The sequence below is a fragment of the Hemicordylus capensis genome, chromosome 1, assembly GCF_027244095.1.
Source record: "Hemicordylus capensis ecotype Gifberg chromosome 1, rHemCap1.1.pri, whole genome shotgun sequence".
Classification (NCBI taxonomy): Eukaryota; Metazoa; Chordata; class Lepidosauria; order Squamata; family Cordylidae; genus Hemicordylus; species Hemicordylus capensis.
In genome coordinates this window covers 124,048,450-124,063,244 of record NC_069657.1, presented here as the reverse complement: position 1 = coordinate 124,063,244, position 14,795 = coordinate 124,048,450, and the positions used below count along the sequence as shown (strand labels likewise).

The following is a 14,795-nucleotide window of genomic DNA, read 5'->3' as shown; positions in this document are numbered from 1 at the left end:
CCTCAGAGACGAGTGTTTGAATGTTTAGATATTACTGCTTTCCCTCCACAAAATGCAATGCAAAGTTCACTCAGTTTGTTCATTTTTATAGTAAATCTTATGCTTCCTACCATGCAACTTGAAAAAGGTCTTTGGATCAAAGTCATTAGGATCTAGTCCGTCTGCCTCTTCCCACACCTCTTTCAGTTGGTCCTTGCTTCCCTGCAAGTTGTTCATAAAATATTAGGTCAAAATAAAATGGTTACACAGAAATTACAAGTGATCTCATTTTGCTATACTCCTATATAATTCTCCTGGGTGTGTCTTGGAATGTGCATCCCAGCTTGATTGGCTGGGCAGCGGATGGGCCTGATTGGCTGAGGCGCACCCAGGAGGATTGGTCACCGCGGCAGTGGCAGGCCTGGCCACAGAGGCCAGAAGCAGCAGCGGGCCCAGCCCAGCTGCAGAGGCAAGGCCCAGGGGTGGGGGAGAAAGGGGGGGCAGAATTGGTGGTGGGGAGGAAAGGCGGCAGGGCCTGGAAGTGGATACTGGGGCAGAAGGTGGGGGGGAAGAGGTAACCGCCGGCCCCAAAGAGCACACAGATGCTCTGTGCGGGGTTGGCTAGTACTCCTATATGTCTCAATCAGTCAATAACTTTATTACAGTCTTTGACCAGCATAAGGCAAGAAAACATTACACTGGCAGCTATTGAAGGCTATAAAAATCAAGGGAGTATAAACAGTGAGAAAGCAATAACATTGCTAAATGGTTAGAACCTATAAGTTTTATAAAGACTGTTTTATGGTATTTGGCAGTCATAAGGCAGCCAGAGCACAGAAACTGAAAGCACCGTGAATCAGCAGTTACAGTATAACACTAAAGTTGGTAAAGTTGTGCCGTCGAATTGGTGTCAACTCCTGGCGACCACAGAGCCCTGTGGTTTTCTTTGGTAGAATACAGGAGGGGTTTACCATTGCCATCTCCTACGCAGTATGAGATGATGCCTTTCAGCATCTTCCTATATCGCTGCTGCCCAATATAGGTTTTTCCCATAGTCTGGGAAACATACCAGTGGGAATTTGAACCAGCAACCTCTTGGTCCCTAGGCAAGTTACTTCCCCACTGCGCCATTAGGTGGCTTACAGTATAACACTACTGGAGACTAAAAGTTTTCACAAATTAAAAGAGATTAGAAATGTATGGGTTAAAACAGTTGAAATTGTGAAATAGCTAAAATCTACAAGTAAAAGGTTATAAAGTTAAAAAAGTTATTGTAGAATTAAAATTGAAAACTATAAAATTGTAAACAGTCTATAGATTATAGGTGAGGTGCTGTGCTGCAGCAGGTTTAGTTAGCAGTTACTGGTAGTCAGAGTCCAGCGAATTTCACATACAGCTGTGCAGAACTTAGCAATGTAGTGTGTTGTAGAGGGATTGAGGTCGGAGAGTAATAGATCAGGGCAGCCAGGTAAACTAGTCAGTTGTGGGAGAATGAGGGTATTGCAAGAATCTTTGTAGAATGGGCAAGGTAGAGGGACATACTCTGTGGTTTCAACTTGCCCAGTGTCACACAGGCACAGGCATACTGAGTAAAAGATCTTCCTGTATCTTCCATCTAGTATAGCCGAGGGGAGGGTACCAAAGTGGGCCAAGGTGAAGGCCCTTCTGTGATTGGGGACCTCAAACTGTGTAAGGTAATCAGCAGGTGTTGCTATGTATCTTAGGCTTTCTGAGATAAGGAAGTTCGGGACCCTGCCTAGGTCTGCTTGGCACTCTATGTCCATTATGTGCCGTTTGAGGAGTGTTCTGGCTTGCTTATAGCCCATGGAGAAGAGGTAAGCAGGGGATCGCCCAAATGATGCTATTTTCACCACCAGAGTTCATTTCCATGTGATTGGGTAATCATCCTGTAGATTGGGAGGGTTAGGGCTAGGCCCATTGGGAAGAAGGATAGTCTTAGCCAGTAATTGAGTATGGCCAGCCATACTTTGGCCCCCACTTTCACCAGGCCTGCTTTCAGTCGTAGACCCAGCATTAGAAACACAATGGGGCAGTGGAAATGTTGCTCTTAGGAACTTGGACTGGACAAGATCCAGAGGGGCAAAGTTGGAGAAGGGGCCCAGCTGAGGAGTCGGGCCAGAGACTTGGCTTCCAATAATTATGATTATCCTCCTCTTGTGCAGAAGAATTTTAGGATGGCAGTGGCACTCCGCTGGGCATTTAGTGAGGCATGGTTGCCATGGGTCATACTGGTGCCAGAGATGTGGAAGACAAACCCCAGGCATTTGAAGCATCTGAATGACTCAATTGTATGCCCATTTATGTGCTATGATGTCTCTTTGGTCTCTTGATGAAGACCATGATTTTGGTTTAGTGGTAGCTGATTTATTATTGAGCCTCCTTACAGTACTGAGCAAGGGCTCTCAGGGCTCGTCTGAGACCTATAGAGTTCCTAGAGAGGATTGCAGCATCAATTGTGTAGAGCAGAATGAAGATGTGTTTTCCTGCGAGCTTGGGGGGATGAAAGTCCAGGTTGTTTAGATGACCCACCATAGCAATAGCAATAGCAATAGCACTTACATTTATATACCGCTCTATAGCCGGAGCTCTCTAAGCGGTTTACAATGATTTAGCATATTGCCCCCAACATTCTGGGTACTCATTTTACCGACCTCGGAAGGATGGAAGGCTGAGTCAACCTTGAGCCCCTGGTCAGGATCGAACTTGTAACCTTCTGGTTACAGGGCGGCAGTTTTTACCACTGCGCCACCAGGGGTGATTGGGTAATCATCCCGGGAGGCAGGCTCAGCGTCGCTCTGCGGCCTGCACTCCATCTTCGGCGGGCGATCTGCTGCCGCCGCTCGGGCCACGCTACAGCCCATCGCCACCACGCCAGCCACCGCCGCACTCGGCGGGCGACCCGCCGCCACCACCCGCCACTGCCAAATCGCCGCCACACGCCCGCCGCCACACTCGGGGGGAGCCACCTTTTGGTGCCCCCCACATGGCCCGCCGGGGTGGCACCCGGGGCATGTGCCCCCCCTGCCCCCCCTATCGTTACGCCCCTGGTCCCTCCCTAAATCCAGCCTGTTCCTCTGCTAGGTTTTCTTGTTTCAGCCAGTCCCTTACTTTCCAGCATAGATGTCTAGCATACAGCTTACTAAATGTGCTGAGCAGGCTGATGGGTCTGTAGTTTGCTTCTACCTTTTTTGAAGATGGGAATAATAACTGCTAGCCCCCAGTCCCCAGGGATATGGCCGTGCCTGTCAATGTATGTGAACAGCGAGGCCAGAATAGGGGTGCACCATGCCGAGTTGTTTTCAGTTAGCTCTAGGGAAATGAGATCAACACCAGGAGCATTCCCAGGTTTTCACTGGGAGAGAAGTTCCATGATTTCTGTTGTCATAGGCAGCCAGGTCCTCTGCATCATGTTGAGGGCCTCCAAGGTCTGATTCTTCTCCTCTGCACAGTTTGCCAAAGTGCCATTCCCTGATCTCAGGTGGAATGAAGCTGTCCAGGTGCATCAGGCCATTGCTGGGCTGGTTCACAGTGATGCGCCAGAAAAGAGCAGAGTCTTTATTTCTGACTTCTTGAATGAAGTGTGACCAGGTGGCTTTCACAGAGTCTCTTTCCTTATGTTTAAGTAGTTGTTTATATTGTCTTTTCTGCTTGAAGAGAGCCTGCGCAGTCCCTGGGCTCATGCTGGCTTTGTATGCCTTGTAGTTGGTGATGAGTGTTGTTTTGCTTGGATGCATTCCAAGTCAAACCATGGTTTGGATTGGTGCAGGAGTTGTTTGCAGCAGGTGCTGTTAAGAATTGAGTGCTTCTGTAATTCCTGCGCTCTCTAAGATTGGGTTATTTGGTTATCATTATTTATTTGAAACATTTATACCCCGCCCCTCTAATACATTACTGCTCGGGGCGGCTCACAACATTTATAAAACAGTTACAATATAATAATATAAATATATGATATATTATAATATATAATATAAAATCAGACTAATAAAATTAACCAAATTAAACAAGTTTAAAAAAGTTGTTCTGTTATTGTTTTGTCCAGCTGACTGGACCATTTGAAGCAACAGATTCTTCTGGCAGGTAGAATGTGGGGTTGGTATAGAGCCTCAGCGTGGGGCTGCTGGACAAAATGTTTTAGGCATAAGTTGATTTGGAAAGTGGTCATTATCAAATTGGGGGACAACCTCCAAATGATCTGCAAATTGAAGCAGGCTTCCCGAGACAATTACATAGTCAATGGGACTCATTCTGAGCCTGACCCAGAAGGTAAATTCAGCAGGGTGATTATTTTCAAGGGATATTTCTAAGAAAAGCTTTGAAATCCTCTTCATCACATTTACAAACCCATTTTAAAAATTCAGAGTCTACTAAGTAAGAGGCAGCCTGACATCCATTAATGTCAGCATCTTAAGTATCAATTCCTACATTGTCACTAGAGCATGATAAAAATGTGAATAATATGTTCCGTATGTACAGCAAACAACTACTTGAATCTTTCTGCAGTACTTCTCATGTTGACTGATAAACACTGTGGAGTGAAGATGGGTGGAATTCAGTAAGCCTTAATTACCCACATAAAAGGTTACTGTTAAGGTTTTTGAATGAAGCACAAATGTGGTCAATAAGGATCAATCCCTACATTTCTCTACCTCAAAGAGTAAAACTGCCACCATCTTCACACAGAATACTGCCTCTAAAGAAAAAACCACCTTAGGAACAGGTCAAACTCTGTACAGGGGTACCTGGAACTGACAGCCTACCTCCTCAGTATCCACTGAGCAAAATTTCTGCTTCCCTCTCCTACCCCTGTAGCAGGAGACAGCCACCTGACTCTTGTGGCGGGGGGGGGGGGGGGCGGTTTCAGAGCTTGAATGGTCAAAATCCAGAGCATCCAATTAAACAAATTATATTAGGCACAAGCTACAGGAAGGGAGGAAGAGACAGAATAGATTCAACATACCACACCACCAAAGAAAGAGGTGTGTGTGTGTGTGTGTGTGTAGGGGGGGATATTTTGCCATACCCTTGCTAATTTGGCAGTTTAAACCAGCATAGTATAATATTCATATCAATTATAATATGAGGGGAAACAAAATGAGTGCCAATCAGAAGATATCTTCCCAGAGAAAAGAATCATAATTTAAACATTGCACATGTAGTGAAAAGGCTAGATTTGGTGGACCACTCTGTACCTACTGGTGGAGACAGTGGTTCTTGCCTTCCTCCAATGTGAGTTGATTTTCTGAGATAGTTGGAGAGGCTGCCTCTGAAGCATGGTTTCAGCAAATGGTCAAATATATGTAACACAAGTCTATACTTTGACAAAAGCAACTGACAGATCCCCAAAGATGAAAAGAGAGAGGTGAGAGTAAACAACTTTCCTTCCTGCCAGACATGTCTCATTCATACACACACACACACACACACACACACACAAACACATACACAAACATGGCATAAGTTCTAGTGGCAACCTTACAGGATGGTTAACTTTGGGGTGGTTGCCATGCTTTTTCTTCATTTCCTCATACTTGGATTCTTCTTGGCGTCTCTTTTCTTCATCCAACGATTTTAAATATTCTCTTCTTTCATGTTCTTTCATCATCTCATATTTCTTAAACTCCTCATGATGGGTCTTATCATAGTTTTCTAAGTCATTTGTAGCCTACAAATAAAATAAAAAACCAACTTGTATTGAGAATGTGATGCTTTCTGGATGAGGCCAACCAATACACTATGAAGCACAAACTATTTCTTTTACTCAACACGTCTTTGTACTAGCAATTTCCCCCAAAATATGCCCTAGGACAAATTAAACAGCTGCTACCATCCTCACCCTTTTCTCCAGTTTACTTAAGAGAAAAAAACAGGTTTGGAGTGGTTTAGAAATATTAAAATCTCACAAATCTGACATAATACCTAAAGATGGTATACTGTATATCAATATCCATCTTATATATTATTTCTCTGTGTAAACCACCCTGAGCCACAGTGGCTAAAACAGCTGGATTTCAATATAACTTAACTGTCTGCATTTTCTGTACAAAAATTATTCTCAGGACTAATTCCAGGATTTTGTAAGCTCTTTGGATGACAGACAGTGGGCCCCCTAACTCGATCATTATTATTGGATAAGGATGTCTAAATAAATACCACGAAGAGTAACAGAATTGCAAACTGCCCTCTCTTTCCCCATGTCACTACTAATGCCACTGATGAGGCATTGCCTTTACTTGTTGACAGTGTGCTAAGTTGTCCAGCATTCTTTTGCACAATTGCCACCCATGTCTATAGGCACACACTCAGTTTTGCTTTTTCTTGACAATCAAGTAGGTCCTCACAAAGCTGCGAGTCCCAGGTGGCTGTCCCAGCTGCCCACTCCCTAGTGCTAAACATGTGGATTCCGTTCTCCAATGGGCACTGTAGTAACCAGGGTAGTTAAAAACCTTTCTTCTGGATGAATTTTTTGCTGTGCTAGAAAAATCAACATATATTCTTGTTAGGAAGAATGTACATACATTCTTGTTAGGATGACATGTATCAACTAAATGAGAAAAATACCTTTACCAAATCTCCATAGTGTACTTATAGTAAATGTGAAGAATAAACAACTCATAGCACTGCAATATAAAACTTCTATTTTGTTATTTTATAGCTGCCAATGTGAAGTCAGCCAATGTGAAATAACCCATGTGGCCACTTTGAGAGAAGGTACTGCTAAGCTGCGTTCAGCAGCAACTATAAGCTGGTCTGTGCTTTCAGAAAAAGTACATGGTGCCTTTCTGGGATTATACCAGAATATGTAATATAAATAAATATTTATTGATATGAATAAACATATCAGAATAAATATGTCTGAATACTCTCTCACTAAAACAAAAAAAGCTCAAAACAGCTTCCTGCATACAGCCTGCACTAGAACTCTTCTCCCAACCATGCTAGCATTCCATAGACAAGTACAAATATGAATACGAGCTAGGGAGAGTTCAAGGAGGACTGTGCCACGTGTGTTCTTCTGAATCCACCAATCAGTCATGAGAGAAGCATAACAGCAGCTACTCTAAAGCAAGGATGGACTAATTACTATAAAATATTCACAAGTAAGGGATTCTAATAAAATTCCAGACTTAGAAGGAGGCCAACACCATAAAACACTGCCCTGCACGTAGGAGTTCCTCATGCCACAGAAGAATGACCACTTGCATTTGTTAAGGCTTGGAAGTTCCATTACATATAGACATCACTTTTACTTCCACTTACATACAGACATCAGGAGTTTTTCTCTTGCTGTATTGCTATTGTCTTCTGCAACACTTTCCTCACCAGCTTTTTGCATTCAACTATCTACATACTAGGTTTGTGCTAACAATGCTTCTATGTGCATGTGTGCTTTAAGTGTGTCTCAGGCCCAGGCTTTGCCTTCTGCTACTCTGTGCTTCTTTATAATCCCCAGGTCCTCATCTTTTTCCTTCCTGTTTCCAATCTCCACAAGGTGGATCCATCTGTGTCTAATTCCTCTTTGCTCTCATATCTTCTTTCTGTGTCTCTACACCAGTCCTCATCATTCCTCCTTCCACCAGTCCACCATTTCCGAGAGTACCATTTCCTCAATCATCCATTTTCCTTACTGAGGAAAGTGAGAAGACGCATTGTCTTCTGGCCCTCAACCATCCCCATTGTAAGTTCAACTTGTGCATTCCTCTACAGACATGCATGGCAGCTGGTATAGGGTTGTGCTAAGAGCCTAAGCTCTGAGGTACAAACTCTCCCACAGAAATCTCACTCTCCTGTGAAGGAGCATAAGAACTCATAACTTACAGCCTCAAACCTCCCATCTGCAATATGCAGACAAAAAAAAAAAGGTCTACATTACAGGCTTGTTGTAACAGTTACTGAGGTAATTTATGTTAAGCACTTGAACACTACAGGTTTTATAGAAATGCTAAGTTCAAATAAGAAATGTTAAGTTCAATTGATATATTTTCCTTTCAGTTGTCTTCCTCTTCCCATCCCTTCGTTTTTATTAAGAACAATGATTCCTTTGGCAACATTCATGTATGCAATGCCATTACTTGCCATAAGACCTCTGAAGAGGGTGAACTACATATCTAAATTGTTTTTTAAATAGGGCAGCAAGCTTTAATTGGATTAGCTGGTAAATTAACCAACTAAACTGATCTGTGGAAGTCAATATTAGTCTGCAAGACTGCAAGTTAAGGGTGCATTTGTTTATATTCCAAGGCTATTTTGGTTCTCACATGGCACTGAAATAAAAATAATTTTTAAAAGCAAGTGCTATAGTCTAACAACATTTTGCTTATTAACTGCAAGTCAGCTTATACTTTTTATATCCCAAAAAGAACTTATACTGAGGTTTTCGTAATATGAAAATGTAAATGTAACTGCTTAATTGGTTACAAAATTCATCAACAGTAAGTATACATCACCCTGTTATCCCATCTGTGTGTGTTTAAAGAAATCAGAAAAGAAAATGTATAGAAGCCTTAAATGGCATTGCTCAGACATACCACTACACATAAAGGCTCTGTAAAAATCCAAGGCTGCTTATATTGGCATGGGGATGCAAGTCACATGAGTCAGTATGAGAAACAAGTTAAGAGGCTGTTTTTAAGTTGACATGAATGCTTCAGTAGCATGATATTACATTACAGAACCAAATGGGATTCCCAGACTATTACTCCGGAGGTAACCGGGAAAGTTATTCAAAGTCACAGGGAAAGAGCAAGAATGGGCTCAACTGTAGAGCAACATAGCAACAGTAGCAAGCATGCATCTGGGAAAGCATGCACTTAACACTTACAGCTTTGATTAGCATGTCTAAATCTTTAGCTTCAAAGGTATGAGGGTTCTGGTGGTTCAGATGCTCAAACTGTTTGAGAAGAGCCTGATGGTCAATGCCAGAATCTGAAAACCACCCATACAAAAAGAAGAAAAAAAATGTTCGATTAAATGTATTAATCATGCAATATACCAAATAAAAGATAGGTTTGGAGTTTCTTATGGAAGTCAAGGCATATTTTAAACACACATTTTTGATCTGCAGTCCTCAGAGGGCTGCAGAGATGGGCAATATCCTACAAGGGATAAAAGGGTATTGACATTTAAAGAACACAAAATGCTTAGCAATTTCAAGATGGTTTCAAAATTATTAATTAATTCATTACATTTTTATACCACTAGGTGGTTTATGCAAATATTAAGATCAACACTCAAAACATATTTAGTTATCATATTTATCTTAAGCAATAACTACAGTTAAAAACAAAACATTTATTTTAAGTCAGGAACAAGGTGCTATATTATTTTTAAAAATAAACAGGGAAACAAATCTGTTCAAACTCCACAAAAATAGTGACAACTACAGGTGGCCCTCATTATCCGTGATCCAGGTACCCACAGTTTTGCATATCTGTGGTCGGGCAATGGAGACCTGTCCTCATTATACATGGTTAAAACAATAGTAGGAATTTGCCTATCCAAGGACTTCAAGGTCATTTCCAGCCACCATTTTGCTGAAAGGAGCCATTTTGTGGCTCTCAATTCCAAAACAAAAAAAATTATCATGATTTTTCATGGAAAATTGCTGGAATTGGGGGGGGGGGGGATTGATTGACAGCTGCAGAGCACGGTACCTGCAGAGCACAGTACATCACTTTGTTTTATTTCTGCTGTTTTTAGCCACTTTTAACCTCCAGGAACCTAACTCCAGAATTCCCATTGCCTCAGGTCACATTATCCACAGTTGTGGGTGAGAACCCCATGGATAATGACAGCCACCTGTATCTTTATTTCACTTTTACCTTTTATTCCTCGAGTCAACTGCTGTGTCAGAGCAAATTTCAGCAACTTCTCCTTCCCCAAAGTAGTACTCCTAAATATATGCCACCAAAATATATGTCACCAAGGGGCACACAGCCCTCAGGAACATATTTTCAGGTGACACAGAGGGCATCCAAGGGATGAGGAGGTAATGAAATTTGCATGCAGTTGCATTGGTGCAACATTGGTGCAGTTGCATTGGTGCAACATTAGTCTGGAACTCTTCTGAAGCACTGGTGGAACTCTTCTGAAACACTGGTGCTTCTCCAGTTGCACCAGTGCTTTGGAAGTCAGGATGTCAGTCACTATATTTTATGCATCATCAATATATTTTATTTTATAAAATATTTTATGCATCATCAATTTAGTGTTTATGTTTGAATCAAACATATTACCAGTACTCTCTGAGAAAAGTGAGATTTGCTAAACTCAGAGAAATTAATGAGAGATCTACAAATGCATTTATAATCTTAGAAAGGAAATTCCACAGCTGGTTTATCTCTTTTCTTTAACTTGAGACATGAGTTGGATTCCAAAGCACTCATTCTGTTCTGCTTTTTCCCCAGAGCTAGTCTGACTTGTTCTCCCTGATTTTGAAGTAGGGCAGGAATGTGTAATGAGGTCAAGGGAATCACAAATGCTCACACAATTCTATCATAATATAATCTCTACTGTTGATGCAAAGACAGACAGACAATGCCAAATGCCCAACCTATTAACTCTGTCCATGTTTTGCTTTGTGTTCGTACCTTGAAATGAATCAATTTTGGCTTTAATTAACATTCTTAATCGTGCAACTTCTTGTCTTTTCAGTTCATCCAGCTTTGTTCTCACATGATGGCTCACTAAGTCTAGCTCTTTGCTCAACTTTCCACTCTGTCAATGAAACAAATGATCAATAAAAACAATTACATACACACTGTACTGCCATGTGCTCATTGCATTCAGACCCATTATAAAGTATGCATTTACCAAGCTCCGTATTTCTGCTGGAAGGGAATATTGCCCACTTTTGACGCAGAAATAGAATCCAAGTCTACATTTTACAGTGTGTGTGTGTGTGTGTGTGTGTGTGCACGCACATACTTACAGTTGCAGTCACTTTGCTTATTTTTAAATAGAGAAGTGGCCTACAAATGTTTGAAATAAAATTAAATTAAAAGGCAACCTTTAGGAAGGTTCTCTTGTTCTCTAGGAACAACATTCTCCTTGTTATCTAGGAATAAGGCTGCCATATCTGCCACTGAACTGGGACTCTTGGCACCCTGATCTTGCAGCAGACTCCATTGAGAACATGTAACACAATGCCACCACATTAGCATGCACTCTACTGACCACAGATCTGGAAATCCCATTCTTGACATTAGCTTGCATTCTTTCCCCAAACATTCTGAAACTCAGCAGCAGCACTCATGCTTCATTAGTTAGGATATTGGCCACTGTTGCAACTTTTAGGCACCCCATCAAAGCACTGGATGCTTTCTACTTTCACTGACCAATGAGAGCAAAAAGCATGCAAGGCAAGATCAATGCACACTTTTCCTCTTTCCTGCATCATATAAACACTACTGCCATTTGAGCAGGAGGCAGACACAACTTTCTTGAGTTCTCAATATCTATCTATCATATTTATATACTGTCTGATATGTGTATACCTAACATAAAATACCAAAAAAACCATCCCAGAATAAGAACAATTTTACAGAATGAAAACAGTTTTAAATTAAATTTTAAATTAATTTTTACTACAAGCCTGAGGAAACAGGTGCATCTTGAGGGCCTTTTAAAGAGTAGCCAGAGATGGAGAAGCTTTTCACAGAGAGCACATTCCAGAGCCCTGGGACAGCCACAGAGAAGGCCTGAATCTTGCTTGCTTGACCTCTAAAATGAACTGTGCTATTTATTCTTATGTTTATGTGTTGATCTGTATTAGAACTGTTTTCATGGCATGTATGCTCAGCAGGCACCTATTCGAATCCACTAATTTTCAGCTTTCTTTTTCTAAACAATTAACATGATCTTGAGCATTTTTAAATACCATTGGTTCCCAAGGGAGAGAGGCAAGCACGTGCTTAAGCAATATCCTACTGAAACCAACAAGAACATAACACCACATCTTTCTGATGAATACTCCACTACATTGTATTAGGATCTGTTGGTCAATACACATACCTTTATTTCATCTATATCCGCTGTCTGGAGTTTCTCTCTGAAATGTTGATCTGTCTCCAGAACATCTATCACTTGCCTGAGGTATGCATCATAATAAAGCCCAGTATCCTTCAGAAAAATAAATATCAGATTAGTAAATGGAGTGAGCGGGGAGAAGGAGGTGCTTTTTTACCCCACGGATGTGCTTCAGACTAGATTAGATGAGAAATTAAGAAGTAATTTTGATTCAGTGCTGAAGATAAAAAGTATTCATGTTGTAAGAATCAGCCATATAGACGTTCACACATATTTATGTGAGACCACTTCTATTTGAACTTCAACTTTTACAGACTTAACTAGTCTCACAGATGATCCTTTCCTAAAGAAAAGGTTCTGCAGCAGAGCATAAAAATTCAAGGGACATGTGCTACTTTGCCTTTAGATTCCTTTCCTTTATTTTCCCTCTAGCTTTGTGTGATGGTTCTCAGCCCTGGATCACCTTGAGCACCCCCCTTTGACACTGACATGACAAACCCACCTGACAAACTTGACATGACAAACCCATGGGGTTGCTCCCAATGCAACCTCTCCTTTGGCAGGCAGTAGAACCTGACAAAACTTGAAGCAACACTGGGACCACAAAGTGCTGCCAGGAGTGGTTGACCAGACAAGAGAGAGCAGCACAGGAGGGAGGGAGTGAAGCAGGGATGATTGGGGGAACATGGGTGGGGCACCTGCTCATCAGACCCAGGGTGGTGGGAAGGGCTAATAAGGGAAGGCATAGAAGTGGTAGATGAGTAATTATTATTACTTTAAATTCCTTTCCTTTATTTTCCCTCTAGCTTTGAACCACCAATCTGGAAGCAACTGAGTTCACCAACAAAACACTTGGGCCAGGTCCAAGCCTATCTTCCTGCAAATTGCTTTTGAGACAGAGGTTGGCTGAAAATGTTTAGCCAACGTCCTCCACCCCTAAACTGATAATCTAGTCTTTGCATAAAACAGAAACGCATGCCTAGCTGAATAGTATCCCCTAACAGAATATATCCTTTGAAAACATCTGTGGGGACCTTGCCCCCTCCCCGAGGACCCCGTTACCTGCAGGGGCCAAAGGGTGGGAGATGACATTGGGCAGTGCTGAAACAAAGGCGGAGACTGCCTCCCACAGCAAAGAAACGGCAGTTCCAACCGTGGGAAGAGAGCCGCAGAGCAAGTCAGGGCTAGTCACACCGGCACCTTCTGAGGATGAGCATCCACCCATGACTCAGAATGCAACCAGAATTCTGCCCAAGCTGATATAACACACAGTTTAACACTGGAATTTCTGACCCACAGGGGATGCTGTGCACATGAAATCCAGCCCCAGCAGCATTGTACAAGAGCATTCTTGCATAGCTATCTAAAACAGCATGCATGCACGTGCATCACGCTACTTCCATTGTTTCCAGGAACACCAGCATTACACTGCGAGTCATGTTGGCCGATAATTTGAGTCCATTGTTTTCTGTCCTATTATCTGTCGGGGGGGGGGCAGGGGAGAAAACGCAAAAATAATAATTGGGAAAAATAACTTTCTACTTTCTGATATTATTTCAAATGTTTGAAAATGGTCAATGCCTTTTTCAACCTTTTCTTTAGGCTAAATAGGCTAACCCTTACTAACTGAGCAAAGGGGCACCTTTTTGAAGTAGTGATTCTCTTATACAGAAAAACCTCATTAATTGTGTTCTCAAAATCTGCTGTTTCACATATCTGCGATTAGGTAATTGGCACTCGACCTCGGTATACGTGGAACAAAACAGCAAAAAAGGCTTAATTTTTGCATATTCATGGGTCAGGGTGGGCAGAAGTGACCTCTGAGGTCATTTCTGACTGCCATTCTGTGTAAGGGAGCCATTTTCTGGTTCGTTTTTGTAAAAACAAAACAAAAAACCAGAAAAAACCACACATTTTTGCCAAAAAAAGTGCTAACTGCAGCATTGGGGGGGGGGGCATTGCTGGACAGCTGGGGACATACTGAGCATTGTAAGATACTTTCCCCTGTGATTTTCAGGCAATTTTACCCATTTCTGGCACCTTTTTTGACCTCTGGAAACATAACCCCCACAATCCCATAGGCACAATTACTCAGTATTTGCAGTTTCCTTATCCACGGTAATTGCAGAGAACGGAACCCCCACAAAAATTGAGGTTCTCCTATATTTAGCAGGGGGGAAGCAACTGTCCCTATCCACCACCAGCAAAGCATCCCTGCAGTGGCTGCTGTTGGTGTCTACCTTAGATTTCTTTTTAGATTGCGAGCCCCTTGGGGACAGGGAATTATGTATTATTTTCCCATGTAAACTGCTTTGGAAACTTTTATTGAAAAGCAGTATATACGTATTAGTTAGAAGTACTATATACCTGCCACCTAATGGCACAACAGGGAAATGACTTGACTACCAAGCCAGAGTAGCCAGTTCAAATCCCCGCTGGTATGTTTCCCAGACTATGGGAAACACCTATAATGGGCAGCAGCGATATAGGAAGATGCTGGAAGGCATCATCTCATACTGCGCGGAAGACGACAATGGTAAACCCCTCCTGTATTCTACCAAAGACAACCATGGGGTTCTGTGGTCGCCAGGAGTCGACACCGACTCGCTGGCACACTTTACCATTACTATATACCTACATGCTTCTATTCTTAAGTAATTTTGTCATCTAAGACAGATATTTAAATGTCTCTTTTGATTTCCTTCATCTGACCTTCTCGGCTATCTGTCTGCATTACTTTCCTGAAACCAGCAAGTCAAAAAGCAAAA

General features: G+C 42.0%; 1 protein-coding gene and 1 long non-coding RNA gene across 4 annotated transcripts in view; one reads left to right on the top strand and one right to left on the bottom strand.

The window, feature by feature from the left end:
- NUCB2 (nucleobindin 2) overlaps positions 1–14,795 on the bottom strand; it is a 47,305-nt gene that overhangs the window by 16,218 nt on the left and 16,292 nt on the right. For all 3 annotated transcript variants that reach the window (XM_053282831.1, XM_053282829.1, XM_053282830.1), the window contains 5 exons: positions 12,013–12,120; positions 10,590–10,716; positions 8,822–8,925; positions 5,480–5,665; positions 111–201 (listed from right to left, as the gene is read on the bottom strand). In XM_053282831.1, the coding sequence (XP_053138806.1) occupies positions 111–201; positions 5,480–5,665; positions 8,822–8,925; positions 10,590–10,716; positions 12,013–12,120 (616 nt within the window). The remainder of the gene's footprint in view (positions 1–110; positions 202–5,479; positions 5,666–8,821; positions 8,926–10,589; positions 10,717–12,012; positions 12,121–14,795) is intronic.
- LOC128339252 (uncharacterized) overlaps positions 1–14,795 on the top strand; it is a 58,080-nt gene that overhangs the window by 28,137 nt on the left and 15,148 nt on the right. The gene's annotated exons all lie outside the window — the stretch shown is intronic.